The 22,901-nt window shown below is 58.4% G+C and overlaps 1 protein-coding gene across 1 annotated transcript; it reads right to left on the bottom strand.

Moving 5' to 3' along the window:
- Window positions 1-40: 40 nt before the first annotated feature.
- On the bottom strand, window positions 41-22,579 carry LOC113945748 (semaphorin-3D-like). The gene is made up of 18 exons (XM_027640282.1): window positions 22,465-22,579; window positions 11,140-11,343; window positions 6,205-6,365; window positions 5,450-5,512; window positions 5,102-5,221; window positions 4,686-4,788; window positions 4,456-4,584; window positions 3,993-4,138; window positions 3,651-3,765; window positions 3,425-3,494; window positions 2,879-3,023; window positions 2,580-2,802; window positions 2,372-2,460; window positions 2,119-2,160; window positions 1,689-1,846; window positions 1,399-1,463; window positions 1,069-1,199; window positions 41-984 (listed from the first exon to the last, which is right to left on the bottom strand). Exons 2-18 carry the CDS (start codon window positions 11,261-11,263, stop codon window positions 574-576), a joined length of 2,295 nt encoding a protein of 764 aa, XP_027496083.1. The 5' UTR covers window positions 11,264-11,343; window positions 22,465-22,579; the 3' UTR covers window positions 41-573.
- Window positions 22,580-22,901: the final 322 nt, after the last annotated feature.

Below are 22,901 nucleotides of genomic sequence, written 5' to 3'. Positions count from 1 at the left end.
TAATATAAATGTCAAAATTGAAAAAAGAAGGCAGTGTGGTTTGAAGTGGGTTTGAGCTGGGCTGGACATGGGCATCTCTGCACACCTGGAGCCCAGGTTCAGCCAGCAGCCGTGTCCCACTGCCTCCAGCAGCATCTGGGCTCCACTGGCACCTCAGCAGCTGCCCAGGTGAGCCCTCTGGCACCTCCAGAGGGGAGGGAGGCTGGATGCACCAGTGTCCATGGCCTGGCTGGGTGCTGCCGGGAGCCAGCGAACCATTGGGAGAGCTGGTTCTTGCCTTTCTCTGTCCTCTGTGCTTATTATTGCTGCTGCTAATGATTGTCGTCAAGGGCCAGGGGAAAACAAGGAGAATAAATATTCTGCAGGTAAATAGAGTCTCGGAGAGCGGGCGCAGGCTGTGTGCCCTGGCCCTGGTGCTCCTGGGGCACATGGAGAAGCAGCTGGGACTGGCAGGGATTGAGGTAGTAAGAGCGAGGCATTTCTGCATGGGAAGGCGAGAGGTCTCTCAGAGCTGACGCCAATGAGAAGGCCCTGGAGAGATCGGGAAGGGAGCCGTGGGCAGCCCTGGCTCCCTCACAGGCGCTGGGGGTGCCTCCGCACCCGGCCGTTCTTGCTGTCCGGGGATGGGTACTTCTGGTGCCAGGCTCTCTGCCGCTGCCTCTCCTGGTGCCGCAGGGCGTTGCAATAGGCGTCCAGGCTGGTGCCCGGGGCGCCCAGGGCCCGCGGGAAGCCCTTGTAGCCTGGTTGCAGGTCAGTGCGGGGCCGGGGGCTCTGGTGGGTCCCTCCGAGCTCAGCCCCCTTGCTCCGTTTGTAGGGCGGCAGCTCCATGGCCTCATGTCCGATGACGCGGAGGCTGTATCGGCTCAGGGGCCGCGAGAAGGAGCGCTCCACCGCCTGGCACTCGTAGGTGCCCACGTCCTCCCTCGCCAGCTGGCGGATCAGCAGCCCTTGCTCCAGCACCAAGAAATGTCCATTGTTCCTGACCTGGGGCAAGGGCAGAGAACCCGGGTCAGTCCCTGGCGACCGAGCCACCCCTGCTGCCCGTCCCCACTGCCCCGTGCCCCGCACCTCGCTCAGGGCCGTCTCCTCGCCGTGCCGCACCAGCCACCGGAGCGTCGTCTGCGGGGAGCGCGCCAGGCACTCGAGGAAGGTTGAGTTCTTCTCCACCCCGAAAACCAGCTTCTCCACAGCAGCAGTCCCTGTGCAGGGGACAGGACAGAGGAAGGGGTGAGTCCCCTGCGTGACAGGCGGGAGGGAGGGCAGCACGGAGCACCCAACGTGAGGTGGGGGCACTGGTTTCCCAGCTCCATCGCGCCCGCCCTCCTGGGTGTGGCTGCTCCGTGGCAGAGCTGGCTGCCCACACTGGGGCTTCTTAGAGGGGCTGGGGCTGGTGCTCACCCTCTGCTGTGCCCTGACACTGGCTGAGGGGGTCAGACTTCAGCATGTCCTGGCAGCGGGCACGCCTGTGGGAGAGCAGACAGGGCTGTGGGGTGGCACCCACCCTGGGCTGTGGGACTCCTCCATGGCACAGCAGCCAGGGAGAAGGACCAGAAAGGGTTGAAGCAGGCAGAGTAGCAGTAGGGGTCTGGCCTAGTGGATAGAGCTCCAAGGCTGGCACTTGCCCATTCCTGCTTCTGACATCATCCCTTTGCAGGAGTACAACAGGGCTGGCCCGGGTAGACACTCACCTCTTCTCAGTGAGCAGGTGTGGGGCACAGGTCTTGCCATCCCAGGTGCAGTAGGGATCCCTGGCCAGGCAGCAGTCGGTGCAGGTTTTGCCATAGAGCTCACAGCGGTACAGGGAGAGCTGGACCAGCCCATGGGTGCTGCTCACAAACAGCTCCTGCTGCTCGGGCAAGAGGAACAGCAGCAGTCAGAGCCCATGGCTGGAGACCAGGGCTGGCAGGGAACAGAGCTCCTGTCCCGTGCTGGGGGGGTGACACTGGGGGACACCAGGAGCGTGAGACAGAGCCTGCCACCTCCCTAATGCCTTGGCAGGATCCCATTCCCTAAATTGCAAGCCCTGGGGCCAAGGGACTCAGGTAGAGGGGCTGGGACCAGTTTCCCTCTGTCCCTGTCCCTGGGCTGCTTTAGGGAGAAGCAGGCGGGAGGACTCACCCGTTTCGGTGATAACTTCATGTCCAGGATGGGAGAAGGCACCTGGAAGGGAACAAGAAGGTGCTGAAGCCATGTCAGTTCCTCCTGCGTGCCCCAACCTGTCAGTGGGGTTGTGTCCCCGGGGGTGGCAGGATGCCAGAACCCTGGCCCAGATCCCTAGTCCCAGCTCCTCCTGCTCCCTGCAAGCAGCCTGGTCAGCCCCTGTCCAGCCATCATGGTCCAGCCCCTGTGGTGCCATCATGGCCTCCTGTACCTTAGTGACACTGATCTCCTCCAGGCTGATCACCTCGGTGCCACGGCTCACCCCGCCGGCCAGCCCCACCTTCAGCACTTTGCCTTCATCTGCGAAGGCAGCAGGAGAAGGAGCTGTCAGGGCTGGGAGCCCCTGGGACAGCGGGAGCCACGTACCACGCAAGCTGCCCCGCGGTGACAGCGTCCCCAGAGCCGGTGTGAGCTCCCACCTGTGCCGAGGAAGAGCACGTCGTAGTGCCGGCTCTCCATCTCCAGCCGGTGCACCAGCAGCCGCCGCAGCCGGTACGGCACATTGACCCTCACCAGCACGGGCTGGCGGCCCTGCGGGTACACGGGCTCCCACATCAGCTGGTGGCTGCGCATGAAGCTGATCACCTCGTCGGGGAAGTCCTTGGTGGACTGCAGGAGGGGGTCGTACGTCTCGCTGGGGCACTGTGTGACACGGGGCTGCATCAGAGCCAGGCCAGTCTGTCCCGCTGCCCCCCGCAGGTGCTCCCCAGCCCCTTACCGTGCCAGGACGGGGATAGGGGACACGGCCCTTGTATTCTACCCAGCGGTAGTCGAATCCCTCCTTGTGTGCAAAGGGGCCGCTGAAGGCAGCTCTCACGGCAGCCATGGAGTAAACGCAGACGGCAGAGCCGCTGAACACACCGCTGTGGGGAAGCACAGGGCTGTCACTGTCCCGGTTGCTCCACAGGGCTGTCAGTGACCCAGCTCTCCACGGGGACCAGGCATATGCATGCCCACAGTCCTGAGCCCACGCTGTCCCCTGTCAGCCCTGGAGTCGTGCACAGTACCCCAGGGGTGACAGGAATCCCTTCTGAATAGCCAGTCCAGCCTGTGGGACTGCTGGCTGTGCTGATGCCAAACCTGTGGTTTGGCACTGGGCTGGTGAACCAGCAGCAGGGAAAGCAGGGAAAGGCTGGTGGCCCTTCCTCAGCCATCTGGGTGCTGGTCCTGCCTTTCTCCACCCAGGGCTCCCTGTGGAGCTGCACTGCTGAGGGGCTGGGGGGCTGGACTGCCCCACGCAGGGGCTAATGAGGGTCCTGCTCACCTGGAGACCGTGAAGAGGCCGAAGACAAGGGGGTTCTGGGGGTCCCGGGTGCGCAAGAGAAAAACATCCTCTGCAAAGAGAGGGATTGAGGTGAGGTACCCCAGAGCTGGAGTATCAGTCCAGAGCATGCAGGCAGGCATCCTTGGTGCTGTGCCCTCCTCCCTGGGAGGGAGCAGTTGTGGCAGAGCAGTGTTGCTCCCGGCTGCAGCCAGGGCTGTGCACTCACCCAGCTGGTCGAAGTGGGTCTCGGTGCCCTGGGGCCCAGGGATGGAGCACACCAGGCGGGCCTTCAGGAACGTGCTCCAGCGGTTGATGAGGCTGCGCTTCCCTCCAACATCATTCTGCCAGGCACCGAGCTGGGGTCAGTCCAGCCTCTCTGAGCCTCCCCCACCACTGTGCCCTCCCTATTCCCACATCAGGACATCCCCAGCCCTGAGCCTTCTGCCTTGTGGTCAGTGTGCAGTGGCACCCTCACGTCTCACTGTTTGGGATGCCTCTTGGTCCAGAGGAGGTAAAAGCCCACCCGGTGGGACACCCATCCACAGAATACTGGCCTTTGGCAACTGACCTTACAGACCCTGGCCACCCTGGCATGGATGTGCCGCCGCTCCCACTGCCCAGCTTCCACAGCTGTCTCACGGAAGAAGATGTAGACCTTGTCATCGTGCGGGTTGTAGGTGTCGGGGATGGCGTAGGCACCAATGAATGCTGGCTCTGTGGGGGGAAAGAGCAGCACAACATGGCCCTGTGTCCTCATTCCATCCTGTGGTACTACCCTGAAAGCCTCTAGCAGCTGCTGAGGGTACACAGGGCCTGCGTAGACCTGGCTACCTGGGAGGCAGAGCCCCATTCCCAGTGCTCAGGCTGTGGAGTGCATGCTGGAGCCTCGATCCCACCAGTGGCCTCATTAGTGCTTCCCCCAAAGAGGAGAACTGGGTGAGACCAGAGAGCTCTGGTCCCAGTGCTGGCCTCAGCCTCTCCCCAGCAGTCAGAAGAACCCCCCCATCCTCCATGAGTCCCCCTGTTCCTACCGTGTAGCCAGTGGTCCTGGTTCTGCTCCGTGCGGATGTAGCTCTGCTCTGCCCCGTGGACCCAGGTCCGGAAGAAGGCAGCACTGCTGCCCATGAAGTCACTGGAGGTACCTGAATACAGCTCCCCATCTGTGGGGTCAGGGGGGTGTGGGTGGGAACCAGCACCTCCCAGTACAGACCACACCCAATACTCCCCTCCCAGCATTGCCTCTCCTCCCTCTCGCTCTTACCAACGAGGAGTCCCGTGAAGGGCTCATGGGGGCTGTACGGGCACCGTCCTCGCCCCGATTCCAAGGAGTGGGTCACCAGCCGCATGGGGGGAGCCCCAGGACCCTGTCAGAGCCAAGGGGGAGATGTCAGCCCAGGGGAACAAGCTGAGATTGTGGGAAAGAGTGGAAAGGAGGCTGGAGTGCTCAGGTCTGTGATAAGTGGAGTCCTCGAGGAGCATGCCAGGACCTGGTCCCATCTCCATGAGACACCCTGGCACTGCCAAGCTGGAGTTGCTCTCGTCATGTGAATGTCAGGAACTGCACCAGGCTGTCCACCCTCCCCACGCCCTGGGGCTCCCTCTCCCTTTGCTCCCTGGGAATGGGGATCTCTTGGCACCTTCTGCCATAGGGACTTGTCTGTCCAGGGTGCTCCTCACCTTCCCCCTGGCTCCCAGCTGGATGAAAGCACAGACGGGCTGGTAGGAGCCGGTGCCGCAGGCGAACACGTGGCTCTGGTTGAAGGGCTGGAGGAGGCGGATGAAGTTGGCACACTCTGTCTGCACAGGGGGAGATGTTTGTCACTGGGCTGAGTCCTGGTGTGTCTGCTGGGGATGAGGAGCCTGGCCAGACCCTGCCATGGCACCTGGCCAGCTGGGCTTGGCTCTGGCTGGCTCCACAACCCCATTCCAGGCAGACCCCCAGGCTCGCTCTCGGGGTGACAGGGGTGTTTAACCTCTGTGGTAACCTGCCAAAGGCGATGAGCTGGGGCTGCCAGCCCTGCTTACCTCCACATTCTTCCCTGCCAGCTGGCAGTGTTCGACTTGCTCCCTGGGGGCTGGCCAGAAAATCTGAAACACAACGACCCCTCAGATGCAGCCCCTGTTTCCCATGGCTCCCACGGCACCAGTGGGAACAGGCTCAGTCAAAAGGCGCTGCCAGGCTCAGGTGCACGACAAGGACACGGGGCTGCTCTGCCACAGGTCTGACACCCCCCTGGGTCCCTAGGGCCCAGTGGGCATCCTGCCAAATCAACTCAGAGTGAACCCGGCATGGGGACAGAGCCTGGGTGGGCCACGGCACGCCCAGGCAGTGGGCAGGCTCTCCTGGATCCCGGCCCGTGGGAACGCCAGGCTGCGGTGCCTTAATGGGCTTTTCTTTTGTTGGGCTTGAGCTGTGCACCCTGCCAGCAGGATGTCTTGGGATGACATTAGTGGACTCACTGCTGGAGCTGTTGCTGCAGCAGCAGGGACTAGATGTGACTGCAGGGCTCTGGGCACTGCCCTCAGTCCACCCAGGTCACCTCTCCTGGCCAAGCCACCCTGTCCCTCCCTGGCGTCAGCCCGTCCCAGCAGGGCCCAGCACTGCCAGGGATGGGTTGACCCCAGTGATTGAGACATCCTGGTGTAAATGTGTCCCCAGTGAGGTTAGAACAGCCCAGTTCAGAGCACATCCACCTCCACGCCCTGGTGCTGGGACAAGGAGTTGCTCCCAGGGAGGAAGAGGCCAGCTTGGCCAGGACCACCCTCCTCCCAGCACTGACCTTCTCAGGCTCTCTGCTGGGATGGTCCAGGTGGAGCAGGAAGATGTGGTTTTTTGCTCCCACCATCAGCCAGGCTCTGTCTTCATCCACCAAGAGAGCCTGGAAATCCATCCCATCCCCCGAGGCCAGCAGCAGGCGAGAGCTGTTGGATTTCAGCAGGTCTGAGGAGCACAATGTGGGAGAAAGAGAAACCCATCCATGAGCAACACAACCAGCAGCCAGAGGCCCTGTGCCTCCCTGGCTGGGACAGCCCTGGTTACCTACTCTTACTCCAAGGAATCACAATTCCTGCCTCTGCCTCAGTGAAACCCACTGTCCTTGGTGTCCCCGAGCTCATCATGGAGTCTCCTCCATGTTCCTTCCTGGGAGAAAGAGTCACTCCTACAGAGAGCAGAACTGTGCTGACCTTGCCCTGGCTGAGCTGGTTTGCAGGGCACAGAGCAGGACAGGGATCCAACCCAGGAGCCCAGAGTGCTCAGCTTCCAGCCTGGATTGCAGAACTCCTGAAGCTGCAGGGCCTCTGCACCCTGAAACTGTGGGGAGAGGATGGAGCAGAGGAGACTTGCTTGCTGTGCCTCCTGGCATGTTTTCCATGCATTTTAGATGAAGAGAGTTTGCATGAAAAAGGGGTTTGGCTATTTGCTGGGGCAAATACAACCTCCAAGGAAAGGTCACCACAGCCCAGTCTGGACACCCTCTTTGCCCACCCTTTGAGTCTGTGAAGTGGCTGCTGGACTTCACTCCAGGCACAAGGACAGGCAGGAGGGTGGGAGCATAGAGACAGACCCTTGTAAAGGAAGTTTTCAGCTGTGTCCTGGATGCCACTCCAACCCTGCACCAAGCACCCCACATTTCCCATTCTGTGTCCTGGGCATTAGACTAGCTAGGGAAAAGTGCTTTTTGTGGCACCCTTTGGCACTGCTGGAGGGAAGAACCACCTTGCTGAGGGGAAAGTGTGCCATGGACCCAGCACCTTCCATGGAGAGTGGAGACAGGACAGCAGGAAAGGCTCTGCTGTTCAGGCTGCAGCTCCTCCTGTTCAGCAGCCGGGGTGGCTCACATGGCCCTTCTGGCACAGTTGCAGCCATGGGGGTGTGTGAGGGAGACAATAAGCTCTTTTCTTTTGGTTAAAACTCCTGAAACAACATCCCCTGGGCCCGCATCAGTGTGTGATGTGCAGCACCAGGTTTGGTGGCTGGTTGTCAGGGCAATCACCCCCCAGTGCCGCCGGAGCGGCGGCTGCACCGGACACGGGACAGCAGCAGCTGCCGCCCCTGAGCCTGCTCCCAGGGATCAGGGCAGGAGAAACCTGCACTGGGGCAGGCCTTGGGGCTTCCAGAAATCATAACATACAGTTTTCATCTCCAAAAGTGCCGGGATGTGGCTGGGGATAGGGACCTGGCTACGCTGGGAAGGCTACTCCTGGCTTTTGTGTTGTGCAGGGAAATGGGCAAAAGTGGGGCCATGGGAAGAGGAGACGGAGACAGGCTGCGCTGGATGGGAGTGTAGCTGGGAACCCAGAGAGATCTGTAAGACACAGGCTGAAAATCTGCCCCAAATCACATGGACTGAAGCAGTGTGTCAGGAGCAGAGGGAGGGAGGCTGTGGAGGGGAGCCAGTGCTGGCTGGGTGAGTGGAGTGTGGATGGGAGCGTGGGTGGACGTGCGGCCCCAGGTGCAGGTGGGGTGTACGTGGGCACGGGCACAGCTCCATCCGAAGGGAACCGGCTGACCCGGGAGGTTGTCTCACTTCCTTCCACCCCCTTTCCAGGGCAGAGGGGAAGCAGGGCCAGTGCCTGAAGGCTGGAGACGCCACTGACGTCTGGTGGTCCCTGCTGGGCCCAGCAGCACGTGGGTCCCTGCCCGGATCCAGCAGCCAGGCTGGCTCCCAGCTAGCGCTTCCGTCTCCCCTTCCTCCAGGATCAGAGCTCCTGTAAGGGGGGGCCACAAATCCTCCTCTGCCAGGAGCCACTTCCAGCTACATGAGGGAGCTCCTGGCTCTCCTCCTGCTCCCGCAAAAACTGTGCACAGCCCCATTGCACTCCCCACCTTTCCTCGGGTGCCTCCTCTGGATACCAGGGATACAGGGGAGAAGATTTCCAAGCAATTTTCCTCTAGCTGAATGGGATTAACAGCTGAATTCCTGTCCCAGCCTGTGAGCCATTGTCCCTGCTGGGTCCGCAGTGGAGTGCAGTGCATCACTCACTCTCTTATGTCTGCCAACATCAGGACCTGCCTGATTCAGGGAGGAGGGAAATGCTAGGCAGGACTCTGGGGAGGCAGGTTGGGGTGGGAGAGAAGGGCAGAGGACAAGGTTGATCCTAGGGAGTGTCACTTGCTGGTCACCCACTGACACGCTGAGGACAAGGTCAGGCAGGGTGATGGAGGAGCCCTCCCTGCTGCCATGGTTAATACATGGGAGAACCCTGGAAGGATTCACTGCCCTGCACTTGCTTCCTCTGTCAGGTTAATGACCATGAGGGTCTGAGCCTGACCCCGTGGCACGGCTCTGCTCCCTCACCAAGAGGACATTGAGTGCTGTGATCCAGACCCAGGAAGCTGCCCCACACAAACCAGTCTCTTCTCACTCCCAGGGCATTTGATCCAAACCCAGCCCTGGAGGCAGGGAACCAGGGCATCTCTGCAGCAGCTGTGCCATGGCAAACCGATAGATGAGCCCAGAGAAACATCCTCTCCTTTGCGTTCACTGCCTCCCAAGGCCGTGGTGTTTGTCTCTATTGCCGGGACCACTGTAACTGCCTTGTCCCATCCATCATCTCCGCCTGCCCCTCAGCTACAGCATCCTCCACGCAGGGTGACCTGGGCTTCCTGGGGTCACCTCCCGGCTGTGCCGGAGGGCTCTCCTGGCCCCTTCCCCCGCCGCCAGGCGCAGCAGCCCACGGAGGAGATCCCCGAAGCCCGGGGGAAGCTTGGTGCTAAAACGGGCTCTGGCCCCTCACTGCTGCTGGCTGATAAGGGACGTGCCAGGGCAGCTCTTGGTGCCGATAACCAGAGCCCTATGACCACCCTGCCCTCTGGAGCACTTGCTGCGGGGTGCTGCCGGGCTGGGCTGGCTGCACATCAAAGGCTGGCAAAGGACCCATTTGCCAGTTCCTGGGATATTCCTGCAGGAGGAGCTGGCAGGCGTGCTGTGGTTTCACTGAACACCCACACTGCTGCAGAGCCTTGGAAAAGAGAGAGGCTCAGCTCGGGCAGCGCTGGGGCTGACCCAGCCTGACCCAGCTAACCCTAGGCTGCCCCTGCCCGGCCGGGGTGGCCGGTGTGCTATTATAAACCTCCTCCTCGGCGGGGTGGGAGCCGCTGCTGTTGTTCCTGGCCCCGTGCCCTGTGCCCCATCCTTCCTGTGCTCCCGGGTCGTCGCTGCTGTCATTTCCTTCTCTCGACCCTGCTTGCGTCTTGTCCCCCCGTCCCGCCGAGGGCTCCGCCTGCCATCCCATGCTGGGATCTGAGGGCAAGGCTGACCCCGCGGATGGACCCTCAAAGGCCTCCTTTTATTTATTTTTTTTTCTCCTAGGGGTTTTTAAACCTAAACTTCTCAAGGCATTGTGTCCTTGAACCTGCCCTGTGCTGTCAATGAGTCACATCCCCTCGCCATTGTTCACCTCGTCCTTGAGCCCTCCCGATGCTGGGAGCTTCCTCTTCTGCCTCTGCCCAAAAGGGTTTTTGGCATGTCTGGCCCCGGGACACTGTGGGGCTTTGAAGTCAGCAGTCCCTCTGCCCCAGCAGCCCTGCTCTGCCTCCTCTGCCTCCAAGGAAAGGCAAACTCTGCACCGTGTTTCTGAGCTGGGCTATCAGCAAAGCCTTCTCCTCACACAGATATCCTACATCCCTGGGAGGTCCAGTCCTCTGCAGCCACAAACGGAGAGCATCTTCCATTATGCTGGCTGTCCCTGCCTGGAGAGCAGCTCCTCAGGGTGATGGAGCAGGCCAAAAGGATGGCCCCAGAACCTGGAATGCCGTGCCCATGAGAAAGCTGCTCTGTCCCCTCTCGAGTGTGGAGGGGGCTGATCCAGCCCTGCTGACTGCCACGTCCAAGGCCACCCTGAGGACGTGCTGATGAGCTGCCATCCTCAAAAGCAGCTTACTTGTTTTCACATGGGAGAACCTGAAAGCAGGTCAATTGGCCACGTCCATGCTCCAGGTTCATGGCAGGGTGAGGAGCTGCCAGGTTAGCAGAGCTCTCCTCTAGCTGCTGAGGTCATTCCCCTGTAGAGATTCTTTCCCTAGGGACTCCCTTCCCACACTTCTCTGCTGGGCTGTGTGCTGTGCTACCTGTCAGCCTGCCATTGCTGCATCTTCAGGTCACCAAAGCAGTCCCCCCTCTGCATCAGCCTTGAGAAAATGGTGCCTCCCCTGGAGAACTCATCATCTAAACAGACTAGACGGATGTAGGGGGAAAGGGGAAAGTGCAGTAGGGAGATGATCTGCATGGGGAATCAGTCTCTCCTGGCAGGAGAGGAGAGGTACAGGCAGGACTGTGCTGGTGGGAGGCAGGGGAAGGAGCTGGTGGCACTGTCCTGGGGCTCAGTGTCCCCACTGCATGGTGAGCTGAAGGCAGGGGACGTTCCCCAGGGATGCCCAGTTCAGCCCCAGCCCAGGACACACTGTGAGACACACAGAGTGAGTCTGAACAGAAGGAGGCATCCTCTCTGGTCCTGGTATTGCACTGGACCAGAGCAGAGTTTTCCCTACTCAGTCCTCTTCTCCAGTGCCAGTGGCACTGGTACAGCATCCTCAGGGACTGCTTGGAGTTGCACCCCTGAAACATCCCAAGGGCCCAATGTGTGGAGATGTTATAGCCACAACCATGAGGCTGCTACCTGTGTCCCCAGGCCCTGGCCACCCCTTCACTCCCTCCTTGCAGGACTCTCTCCCAGCCCTCCCAGGCAAGGTGCAGACCCCAAGGAGCCCCTACCTTTGTAGGCGAGGCGGAGGCGCGGGGCGTGCTGCTTCCATGCCTTGCTGCTGCCTGGCTGCTGCAGGAGGACGCAGAGGAGGAGTGTGGCGAGGAGCAGCCCGTGCCTGGGGGCAGCCCACATGCTGGCACAGAGATGTGGGCAGGGACCACTCGCCCTCACAGCACCATGGTCCAGCGCCGAGATGCCACCTCAGCTGCCAGCTGCAAGGAGAGAAAGGGGAGGGCTGCAGCTGGTGCTCACCGGGCCAGTCTGGGCACTGGGAAGGCAGCTGTGGCTGGGACACACATTCATCAGCTGCCCCCCCGGAACTCCGGTGCCTTCCATGTGCACCAGCTATTCCAGCCTGCTTAGGAGAAGTGTACATACAGTGTGATGCCAGCATGCCCACAGCATGTGGTACTTGGAAGCACTGGGATTTGAGCATCCTGGAGGTGCCTGACATGAGGGAAGAGGTGAGGAGCGCTTGGGCAGTAGTACATCCTTCAACAGGCTCTCAGAGCTTGGGCATCCTCTGCTCAATATCTGCTCAGATCCCAGTGCTTGGTAGAGCCTGGTGAAAGATCCCTAATACTCATCTCAGCTTGGGGTTAAATATCATCCCTCTCACTTAAAGGGGAATCCATGTTTTGGAGCACTGCCCATAAATGCCACTTCTCTGATCCCATCAACGTCATCTGTGGCTGTGCATGTACATGACTTATCCCTGGCCAGTAGCTCTGCAAATTGCCTGGTCACCACAGAGCTCTCTGAGGCCACCAGCATCTGCTGGCTGTGGGATACTGCAGGCTGGAAGGGCTCTGTAACACATAGATCCCTTCTGAGGCACACAGGGGTTCACTGCCTTGTCCAGCAGCTCCCACAGCTCCTGCTGGGAATGGGGCTGGCCTGCTGGCCCTCACCAGTTAATCCAGGCTATTTAGATACTTTTTCTCCACTTCATAAATGTCCTGGTCCCTACATGGCAGCTCTGACTAACTCCCCCTCTTGCTGCATATTAAGTTTGTCCAGTCCCACGGCTGAAAGATTTAAAATGAGCTTTTTAGCTCATTCCTGGCCAGAGGCTCTTGGCACCAGGAGCAGGGGATTCCTGCCATCCCAGCGAAGGGCTGTGGGAAGGATGGTGCAGCCAAGTCTTTCCAACTTCTTTGGTCTCTGCCTTGCACAAGAAGTGCTCAGCTCTGCCTAGGGAGGAAGTTTGGGGCTGGTGGAATGGGGGTTTCTCGCTCTCCCAGCAGTAGCTCATGGCTGAGCTGGGTTGCAGCTTCCTGGGAGGGGGTGCAGCTCCTCTCCTGCTGCTTTCCTGCCCTCACTGCTGCCTGGATCTCACTCTGGCCAACATAGCCTGCTGCTGCTCCAGAGCCTTCCCCTCTGCCAGGAGACCTGTCACCACCCCGGGACATGGATGTGACCTCGGGGTGACTGCTGTGCCATTCTCTGTCTCTCTTTATTTTGGGGCTGCTCTCTCAACCCAGCCACTCCTTCCTGGGCACTTTTCAACAGTCCAACCACTGACATAGGAAGGGAAAAAACACTCCACAAACATAGTGGGTTTAGCCAGGTTTAAACTGTTCCTGGGTTGTGGGGAGGGAGGTTCCCTGATAGGAACCCATCGGCCACACTGGGGACCCACAAACAGTGCTCCCCCACAAACCCCTTCCCAGCAGGCAGTGATGGGATGCTCCAGCCATTTCAGCTCTAAACTGCTCAGCCCCTGCAGTGGGTTCTCCCAGAGCCATCCTGTGGACTCGCCCCCTGAGCGAGCACTGCTGTTCCAGGGGTCATCCCAAGGACAGGTCTGGGATTTGACATATATTTTTTTCCTTTGCCAAAGTGTGTTGTGCTGCTGGAGGACTCAGGAAAATGCTGGCCTCTAATTGCAGCTTTCTATAAATGGAGCTGGGTCTGTGCTAGGCTTACCTTTGGGCTAAGCCAGCCTTGGAGGAACCTTTCGTGACCCAGGGGATGCCAGGGCTTCTGCAGATGGCAGGCAGGGCACTGCTCCTGCCTTGGGACATGGTCACGCATGATGAGCTTTAGGGATGCTTTGCATGCCTGGAGGAGGGGCTGGGGCTGTGGGGCAGGCGTGTGCACTCCCATCTACAGCTCAGTTATACCAGTGCTCCATCTCCGGCCTTGGGAACGCCAAAGGCAGGTCTGATGGTAGCGGGAGCCACAGCCATGCACAGGAAAAACCCAGAGAACTGGCAGGGCTGGGACAGGGACAAGAAAGTGAGGGTTTTGCTAGAGGGATTTGCAGCAGAGAAAGGAAGAAAAATTCTGGTAAGAAACACTTCCGATGTGTGTCATTCTGGGACTCCCTCTCATAATGCCCAGGCAGTAGTGAGGGACTCCACATCCACTTCAAATGCCCAGCTAAAATCCCAGCACAGCCCCCCCGAGCTGGCTGTGCCCACAGCCTCTGGCACAGGGACATCCCTCGCTGTGCCAGTCAGTGCAGGGATATGGGGGAAACAGATCTGCTGGAGGTGAGGAGCTCGGCCGAGTTTACATGGAGAGGGGGAGCGTGGGTGCCTGGTGGATGGAAACAAGCTGCAGATGATGAATCCAGGGTTAAATTAAACACTCCCGACAGCTTTAAATAATCAACTGTCCGGAGCTGCAACTATTTCCATCTCAGTTTGGAGAGGGAAGTGCTGATGAGGGCAGGCTGCTGGGCGAGGGGATGGCGGGGAGTTAACATTTCATACTCCAGGTACAGCAGAACCTGGTGGTGAGGACTTGGGGGATGTCGGCTGTATTTTGGGGGGCTGGCAGTCACCAGGAGTGCCAGGGGTAGGTGGCACGGGTGGTGACACCACAGTGCTGGGCTGACTCTACCAGCAGACCTCCAGGGTACCCTGGTCCCAGTACCCTGTACCCTCCCTCCCCTTCCACTGGTGACCTGCAGAAGCCACAGAATCACAGAATGGTTTGGGTTGGAAGGGACCCTAAATATCATCTAATTCCAAACCCTCTGCCATGGGCAGAAATGCCCCCCACTAGACCAGGTTTCTCAGAGCCCCATCCAACCTGGATGTGAACAGTTCCAGGGATGGGGCAGGCACAGCTTCTCTGGACAACCTATACCAGAGCCTCACCACGCTCACAGGGAGGAATTTTTTTCTAATATCTAATGTAAATCTCTCCTCTTTTAGTTTAAAACCAGCCCCCCTTGTCCTGTCAGTGTCTGCCTGTGTACAAAGTCAATCTCCCTCATTTTTATAAGCCCCCTTTAAGTACTAAGGTTGCATTGAGTTCTCCACGGAACAGAAGTCCAAGAGGTCTAAGGCTCTTGGTTGTCACAAAGTCCTCTGGAAAGTCTTGTTGTAGAGTGAGCAGTCCAGGGAAAAGACAAATCCTTCCTGTTTGAGGCACGGGGTATGGAAGGGACTGGTTTATCCGTGAAAACTCCAGTTTCCTCCTGACAACGCCTATCTGCTGCAATGCCATGAATAGTGTAAACCAGCCCAAATGTCAGAGGGGGAAAGGCCCTGGCAGTGGGTTTATCGGGCTATGGATTATCTCTGAGGGGGAAAGCTCAGCTCTTCAGCAATCCCGCAGCACGAACAGCAGTCGCCCTGTTGCCATATGCTCCACCAGTTTCACAGCCCTGATTGTATCCCAGATAATCCCCACGTGCCATGGACAGCCTGGTGCCTTCTCCAGTTACGTGGCAGGGCTGGTAGGGCTGGGGTATGAGACAAAATGCTGGTCCCCAACAGCTGGGGGACCTCAAGGGAGAGGAGAGGGGGGAGGAGAGGATATGCACACCTTATCAGTGTCTATCCATAGGGGTCTTCCCTGTGGGGGGACAGAAATGCTGGGGTAGAACTTGCTGTGAGAGGGGAGAGCCCCATGGAACTGAGTCCCTCAATGGGACTGGCCCTGCCTGAGGCTCCTGAGCATCCAAGCCCTGGTTCCCAGACCTCGCCCCCAGACTCCTGAGACTGTCCTGCCTCCCTCAGCAGAAACTCTGGTGTGGGTGGTCCCTTCTCTGACACTTTTGGGAGCCGGGAGAAAGGAGTCTCACCCTGGCATAGACACTAAGGGGCAAAACCAGGCAAGGAGGTCCAGCAGACTCAAATTGGGCATCCATCCCTGCACACACATCCGTGGGTCAGTTGGGTGCCTGCCACGTGGTCTGTGTCATGGGAATGTGGAGCCATGTGTGTGGGGAGCACTCACAGCCGGAGCTGCTGGCCATGTGCCTTGGCGTGCACCCCTGCCCACAGCTGTCCCTCTTCCTAAATCACTGCCTGGCCCCTCCCTGGCCACGCAGGAACAGAACCCTCCCTGCTCAGCCCAGGGCTGTGGTTGTCCCTCTCCATACCGCCCAGGATGATGGATGCCCTGGCAGCTGCAGGGAGAGGCAGCTGTCGTCCTTCTCCGCTGAGGACAAAGGCACTGGGGTGAGCCCTTGGCTCCCTCCCTGTCTTCCCCCAGAGCTGCCAGGCTGGGGCAGGGCCAACTCTGAGGGAGCCTGTGGTGCTGAGTGGTTTGTGGGAGGGGAATGTGATGGTCCTGCAACAAGTCACCAGAGCTGGAACCACAAAACCAAGTGGCAGAGCTTGGGTGGCATCACAGCACCTCAGTGTGCCCTGTGAAAGTCGAAGTCTTAGCGAACCCCTCAGTAACAAGATCACACACTCCCATACACAGGCCCAGAGATTGTGGGGAGTGGTTTTGGAGGGGTTGGATAAAGGGATTGTTGGACAACAGCAGAAGGCTGAGACTGCTCCAGCTTCCCCTCCATTTCCCTGCCACCACACGGCCAGGCTGGCCAGCAGACTCCCTTCCAGCTGGGACATCCAGCAGCCTCTTATGCTCCTGCCTCCTGACATTAAAGTCCCCGACTGCAATTAGTCCCAGACCACCCTTCCTTGCCAGACAACACTACTGGAGTGTGCCAAGCACCACGGGTGGGGACGAAAGAGCCCAGCTGCCACTGTCACACCACGGACCCTCAGCATGTCAATCCCTGGGCAGGGGGGCTCCTCCCTCATGGGCATTGGGTGACAATGGCGATGGGGCAGGGACAGCCCGGTGGTCTGGGTGGTATCAGGAGGACTTTGCTGCCTGTGGTGACACCTCAGAAGATCTCCATGGTGTTTGTCTCCCTGAAGTTATAGTAGCTTAAGGCACACTCTGGTTGGGGGCACATCCTTTGAAAGCAAACGGGGAATTGCCAAGCCCAAGGCTGGACAGGATATTAATAACTGTTTATGATGGGATAAGGAGCTGGCTTCCCTTATCATTCTGCTAATCCCTTTCTTGGGAGGCTGCTGGCTCAGCCTCTACCTTTCCCTTGCTACTTAGAGAGGTGAAACCCACTTTAGCCCAGCTCTCAGGCATCTGTCTGGGAAGGTGGCCCAGCAGCTGGACTTGACTCAGAGCACAGTGGTGGGCACAGTAATGGGCACAGTGATGGACTGCATCAGCCCCTGCTTTCAGTCAGTGATTCCTGCAAGAGTTTCAGGTGTTCCTGAATGTGCTACTTGAGCCAGGTAGTGCCAGTTGAGGGACCACCACCATAACTCCCTCTAATTTACCCCAAGGGCATCCAGCACCAGGAAGGCAGCAAGTCCAACATGCAGAGAAAGCTGCATGGAGACACAGTGTAATTGCACCTTGCAGGTCTCCTCTCACATAAGATGCTTCCAAAGCACAGGGAGCTTCCAGTGCAGAGCAGTACCATGGTCCTGCTGCCCACATCAGGTCTCTGGGACACCACCTGGAAGTGGCACATTCACAGAGGTCTGGGTTCCTCCCCAGAAAAAGCGGAGGTGGGACAAGTGTGGGTTAACTTGGTGTAATAAACCCTGGGCTGGGCGTACTGCACTCCCAACCTGCTGCTTAATGCAACTGAGAAGCTTAAAATTCTTTCACATTTGGGGCTTGCCACCCTCTGATGTTGTGTTCAAGTACCCAAATAAGGCAGGGAAGAGGCTGTGTGCTGCCTTCTGTGCTGCCCGTCCAGCTCCCCAAAGCCTTGGGGGTCCCCAGAGGCAGTGCTGCATTCCTCAGAGCCATTTATACTCCAGTGCTGAAACCCACCCTTGTCACCTGTCTGCCACATGGCCTGACACTCAGCACAGCCCTCTGGAGGCTCAGGGAGCTTTACCCCACTTGGGAGCCATTCTCTGGGCTCCAGACTTTCCAGGCTGGGTCTGGGTGAATCACACACGTCCTGGCAGGGGCTCCAAGGCCAGGAGCTGGTGTGGTCTCTAGCCAGGGACAAGTTTGCCCGTGCTCCTTGCCCCAGACTGGCTGTAAAGCTGCTGGGGTGAGGGGCTGGGTGACATTCAGGGTTTCCACCCCCAGAGCTTGCCAGCCCTGGGTCACCGGCTGGAGCCTGGGCAGGCTCAGCCATCGCCCCCTGTCACAAACTGCCAGCCCCTGGAAAAGAAGTGGTGGGCTGGGTTGGGGTCCTGGTGAAGAACCCCAGCAGAGAGCCAAGGGCTGGGGACAGCTCCACCCCAGGGGTGTCTCAGGGGAGAGTTAGCCCTGGGGAAAGCATCCCTGCTCCCTGGACAGGCTGCAGCCTTTCCCAACACTCCCAAACCAGAGCCAATTTCTTCCTGAAGCTGCCAAGGCATTCTGCAGCAAACCCACACGATGTGCAATACTCATTTTCTTCATTCACAGTGGGATTATTGCTTCCCACCCCCCGACCTACTGGACAGGGTGCTCAGCACCTCTCGAAGAGCTGTTAGCTTTGCCATATCTCCCCACCTATAATCCCAGGGCCCTTCCCGGCAGGAGCTGGCCGTGAAACACCTGCTCTGCTACTCAGTGACCCGGCTCATGATCCGCTTCACCGCTGCCAGCCAGCGACACGGAGCCACTGGCTGTCCCAGCTGGGGCCGCCCGCCTCCCCTGACACTTGAAAGCTCTGCAGTGTTTTCTTTTCATCAGCGAGAGCCCCGCTCCCTGCTCTCCCGGCCGCGGCGCTAATTGGAACAGGCTGGGCAGGCGTGGGGGGCTCCTGCGGAGAAAGTATTTTAATGAGGATGGAGGGTACCGGCCCTGTTATCTGCTTCTTCTCAGAGCCTCTTGGCTGGGCTCCTTGGGAATTAGAGCCTGGATTGCCGGGTAAACTCTCTGGCTCGCAAACTTTGGACCCCTGCAGAGCACCACGCTCCGGCGGCCGCCCCGACGGGCTGCCCTTCGCTCCAGGACGCTGCTCAGGGAGCCAGGGACACAGCTCTGCCTGGCCGGCAGCTCCCGAGGGCTGAGCACCCCTGCGACCCCACCCCAGCAGCTCGACTGTGGCCGAGGGAGCTGCCTGGGGCAAGGCTGCGGCTTCTCCCATCGACCAGCGGAGACGCTGGGATACACGCCGGGCCATTCACCCCAGCCAGCTGCTCAGTCACGCTTCCCCAGGGAATGCCAGGTCAGCTCCAGGCAGAGCTGAAGATCCTGGCACGTCTGGCAGGGGCTGGGGCAGGTCAGCCCCTGGGCGGCTGCCACAGCATTGCCGTGGGAGAACCAGCAGCTCCAAGGCAGAGAGCTCCCTGCTTTCAGCCGTTTCCCTGCCCTGACAACACAGAACCCCACCCAGCAGATGGACACAGGTGGGGGTACCCCCCTCCCAGCACAGCTCCTGTGCCCATGTCCCCAGCAGGTCAGAAGCAGCAACCACCATGTACCATGCCCAAGGTGCTGCTCCCAGGGCACATCCCTCCTGCCCAATCCCTATCTCACGTGAAGGTTTCTCTGTCCTCCATGCACTGATCTGCACAGCGTTCTGCCATGGAAGGCCACTGTTGTTGTTGTTATTCTGGTGTGGGGCTGAGGCACAGCTGGACTGAGTGACCTGCCTGCGGTCAAATGGGAAGCATAACACGACAGGGATTGACCCCAAGTGTCCCATCTTCTCCCAAAAATGCTCATTCTCCTCCAGCACAGACCAGCACAGCACTAAGCCTGACTCTACGCACGTGGCTCCAGCACATGGTGTCAGAGCTGTCACCATGTCACCACCTGCCTTCGTGGGAGCACACACCGTGGGAAGGCCAGCTCTCCCCTCAGAGGACAAGGGACAGATTGAAACTGAAAGCCCTTGTTTTCCTTTTCACACCACAAAGCACGCAGGCCAAGTTAGCTGACATCAGTGGTCTCCTCCTGGAAAACGGGGAAATAAACCTGGACCCGGCGGTGGGAGATGCGGGGGGGGTTCCTGCACACAATAAATGGCAGCTCTCCAGCGCTCGAGACCAGAACAATCACCTCACACGGCTGAGCGCTCGTGAACGGCACCGTTCCAGAGGAACCAGATCCTGGGCAGGCTCCCAAGTTAAGTGGGGCTGATGCTGGCAACAGCTGTGCTCCATGCCGTGCCATCCCACCAGTGGAGAGGGGTTGTGCTGGCCTGGCATCCCTGTAGGTACAACAGAGCCAGGGGGAGATTCAGGGGCATGTGGGATGGCTGAGCACAGAGGTAGCAGAGGCCAAATGCCCTACAGTGACCACATCAGGGAATAACAAAGGCTTATCTCTGCCTGGAGTATGGAGTGGTCCCTCCTTGGTGCAATGGAATTACTATCATTCATAACATCTAGCTGCAAGGAGATGCTGGGGGTTTATGGCTGTGATTTGGGATAATTTAGTCTTTAGGGAGGGAGAATGACTTGGTTCCCTGTGCTGTGAGCCCAGCTCTGTGATCTTACGCTGGACATTTTGCTTCAGTTTCCCCAGGCAAAAAGAATTGGAGAAGGTACAGTTGGCTCCCATGAGCAGGGCAGAAGCAGGGAGATATCAAGTGGCTCACAGGGAGGACCAAAGCTGGAGACCCAGTCCAGGGCAGGTAACACTGTTTTCACCCTCTCTCTCTGCTCCTACTCTCCACTTGCTCCCTGCTCCAAGTAGGGGGGAACAGGATCCCCTGATTTAACCTCCTCCCCATGGAGGGCTCCTCAAAGAGGGCAGGTGAGGCTGGATGTATCCCCTCATTACCTATCCAAAAGCAATTCCCAGCGGCCCCCCAGACCAGGAGGTGACTCAGCTGACTGATCTCTATGTCTCTGCTTCCAACAGTAGGTTTGCAATGGTGTGAATGAGTGCCTGTAAGGATCTAATTACCCTGTGCTCTCTGAGCCACCTCTCATTGTAATCCCAGCCGGAGTGGGGACAGACCAAACTTGGAGGAAGAGACAGCTCCAAGAGTCTGGGAGCCAAGGTTTACCATAAATCTTTATCCTTGCTGTAAACAGCCCCTGAGAGAGTGTCACAGGAGCACAGCAGAGAGCAAGGCAGCCAGAACCCCTCACCGTTTGGAACATCTGCCAGCTCGGGGACTTGGTTTGGCAAAGAGCATCATTAGCAGCAGCAAGACCTGCCAGGGACCCCAGGCTTGGCTCCAGCTCCCTATCCTTGAGCTGGGTGCTGCTGGGTGCTGCTGCTGGCACCCCCACAGCCTGGGCATCAGCCCTTCCCAGCCAGACCACGGCAGATGCTCTGCAGCCTCCGCACACAAGCACATTGGTATTTGGGAGAGCATCTTACATCCTTGGGGGTTTCCTGTTTAATTCTCAGCCTAAGGAACTGCAGCAAATGATCCCTGTCTTGCATGCTTGTGGAATTCAGTGAGATTAGATTAGGGATGAATTCTTCCCATATTTCTTATAGGGCTGATATCTCTGCCCTGGCTTTCAGATTGACTTCCCCATCCCCGTCTCATTAATCACCGGGGTGTTTGCGTCTCTGTCGTTTTCAATACCGTTAGCTCGGCAGGAGAAATCTGTCTGTTCCAGCAGCCCATCGTGTCAAGCCAGTGACCCGTCAGGGCTGCCAGACCCCCTCCCTTTGAAGGCTGAGCGAGGAGAGGCCGGCAGAAAGCTGGGACACGCTCCACTTGGCAAAGAGAAAGCTCCCGCATGGGGCGCGTGGCCGGCATGTGTGCGGGATGGCTGCAGTTCTGTGACCAGATCTCCAAGAGCACTTTCCCCTTTGCCCTCAGACACATGGCTGCAGCAAAAAAAAATGCTGGTTTCCAGTTTAGCAGAAGTTTCCTGCTCAGTAGCTGGATTAATGCAATGGTTCCTTATGAGCAATAAATTCTTAACTAAGGGCAGCCACAGCAGTGGCCAATGCTTGGGACTCACTGGACCCTCACTACACCCTGCACAGGGAAATGCTTCCAGATGATTTCCAGTGCACAGCAGATCCCTCGGCCCAGCTGCCAGGTAGGGCTGCCACACACTCAGGAGCAATGATAGCAAGGATAGGAAGAAATAACCCTCTTTGTCTTAATTTAAGTTCATAAAGAGCTTTGTTATTTGTCAAACAAGCATTCAGCCTCCTCCCTCCCCCCTCGCCCTGAGTATCAGCCCCATCACACAGAAACACCCACCCATCACTTTCAGGACACTCAGGCTTGCAAAGCTCCCGACTCCCAGCCATCCATACTCAGGCTCTGTGATGCTTCCAAGCAGAGGGATCATTAGTTACAAGGACTCCTTTGAAGAGCACCCGGCATTTCTCAAGCTCTGTTTCTTTTCTGCCAGCTATATGGGATGACCCGAGTTTCTGAGAGCTGAGGCATTGCAGAGGGAGGTTGAAGAAGCACAATTTCCCTGTCCCAACAGATTTCATAAAGCCCAAGCAGGGGAAAATTCCCCCATGGATTAGGGAGGCTGTTTTTTCTCCTTAGATCAAGGCTGTCACAACTGTTTGAAGACAAATGATTGATTTTTATCTGGGGGGGAGGGAGAAATCTGACAAAGTTATCTCTGAGCGGTGGCAAAGCTCCCAGCATGGGTTAGTGACAACTGCCCAGTGTGGGATTTTGGGATGTTAAACCTTTGCAGCAAAGCAGAGTATAGAAGTAGAAGAATATCACAAAAAAACAGCTTTGGAAACAGAGCTTTACCATAATAAAAAAGCACAAAACCTCTCGGAACTGAAGTTACAGCATTAATAGATATAACAGTAGAAGATGGTTGCAGGGGGTTGGAACAAGATGATCTTTAGGGTCCCTTCCAACCCAAACTATTCCATGACTCTATAAAGATTAGTATCCCAAACTTTTTGCGGCATGCTCTGACAAATGGAGTGGCAGAGCGAGGTCTGCTCTCTCTGCAGGAGGTGGGAAAAGCCCAGTCACTCGTGAGTTACTCTGCACGGAGCCATAAAACACAGCGAAGCTGACAGTGAAAGCAGACGAGCTCACGGCTGGTCAACCCCGGCTCAGCCTCCCAGGCTGAGCTCTCCCACTGGGAATGCTACCCCAGCCAGCTCTCCCAGGGAGGGAACCAAGGCAGCCCGAACCAGCCTGGGCTGCCCAAGTTTATGAACAATTAAACACATTGCTCGTTACTCACCCGTCAAGGAGCCAACGGGATCCCAGCGGCAGTGCCCACCCTGCCACCGGGCCAGCAGCTCCAGCGCCTTCTCCCAGTGAACCCAGAGCACCTGGAGGCTGGAGGCGGCAGGAGGAGCCGGAGGGGGAGGACAGCCGGGGGCAGCCCCTCATTCATACCCAGCCCCGGCTGCGGGAACGCTCCGTCTGGTCCGTCCCATTCATCCACACACCACAATTGCCATCTAGCGGTGTGGGATCGGTGTGGCCGGAGCTGCCGGGCTTCCACGGAGTCACAGGGAAATATTCGACTTTTCCCCGGGATGCTTCATCCCCGCAGCTCGAGGCACATCTCATGGAAGGGGATAGGAAAGCAGCAGATGCAGCGCTCACGTTTTCTTTATCTTGTGAGCTGGGACACAAAAACACAGCAGGGTGGATGGGAGCAGAGGCTCACAG

The sequence above is a fragment of the Corapipo altera genome, unplaced genomic scaffold (assembly GCF_003945725.1).
Source record: "Corapipo altera isolate COAL_440 unplaced genomic scaffold, ASM394572v1 55, whole genome shotgun sequence".
Classification (NCBI taxonomy): Eukaryota; Metazoa; Chordata; class Aves; order Passeriformes; family Pipridae; genus Corapipo; species Corapipo altera.
Note: the sequence above shows the minus strand (reverse complement) of the source record. Positions and strands in the feature narration are given on the sequence as shown.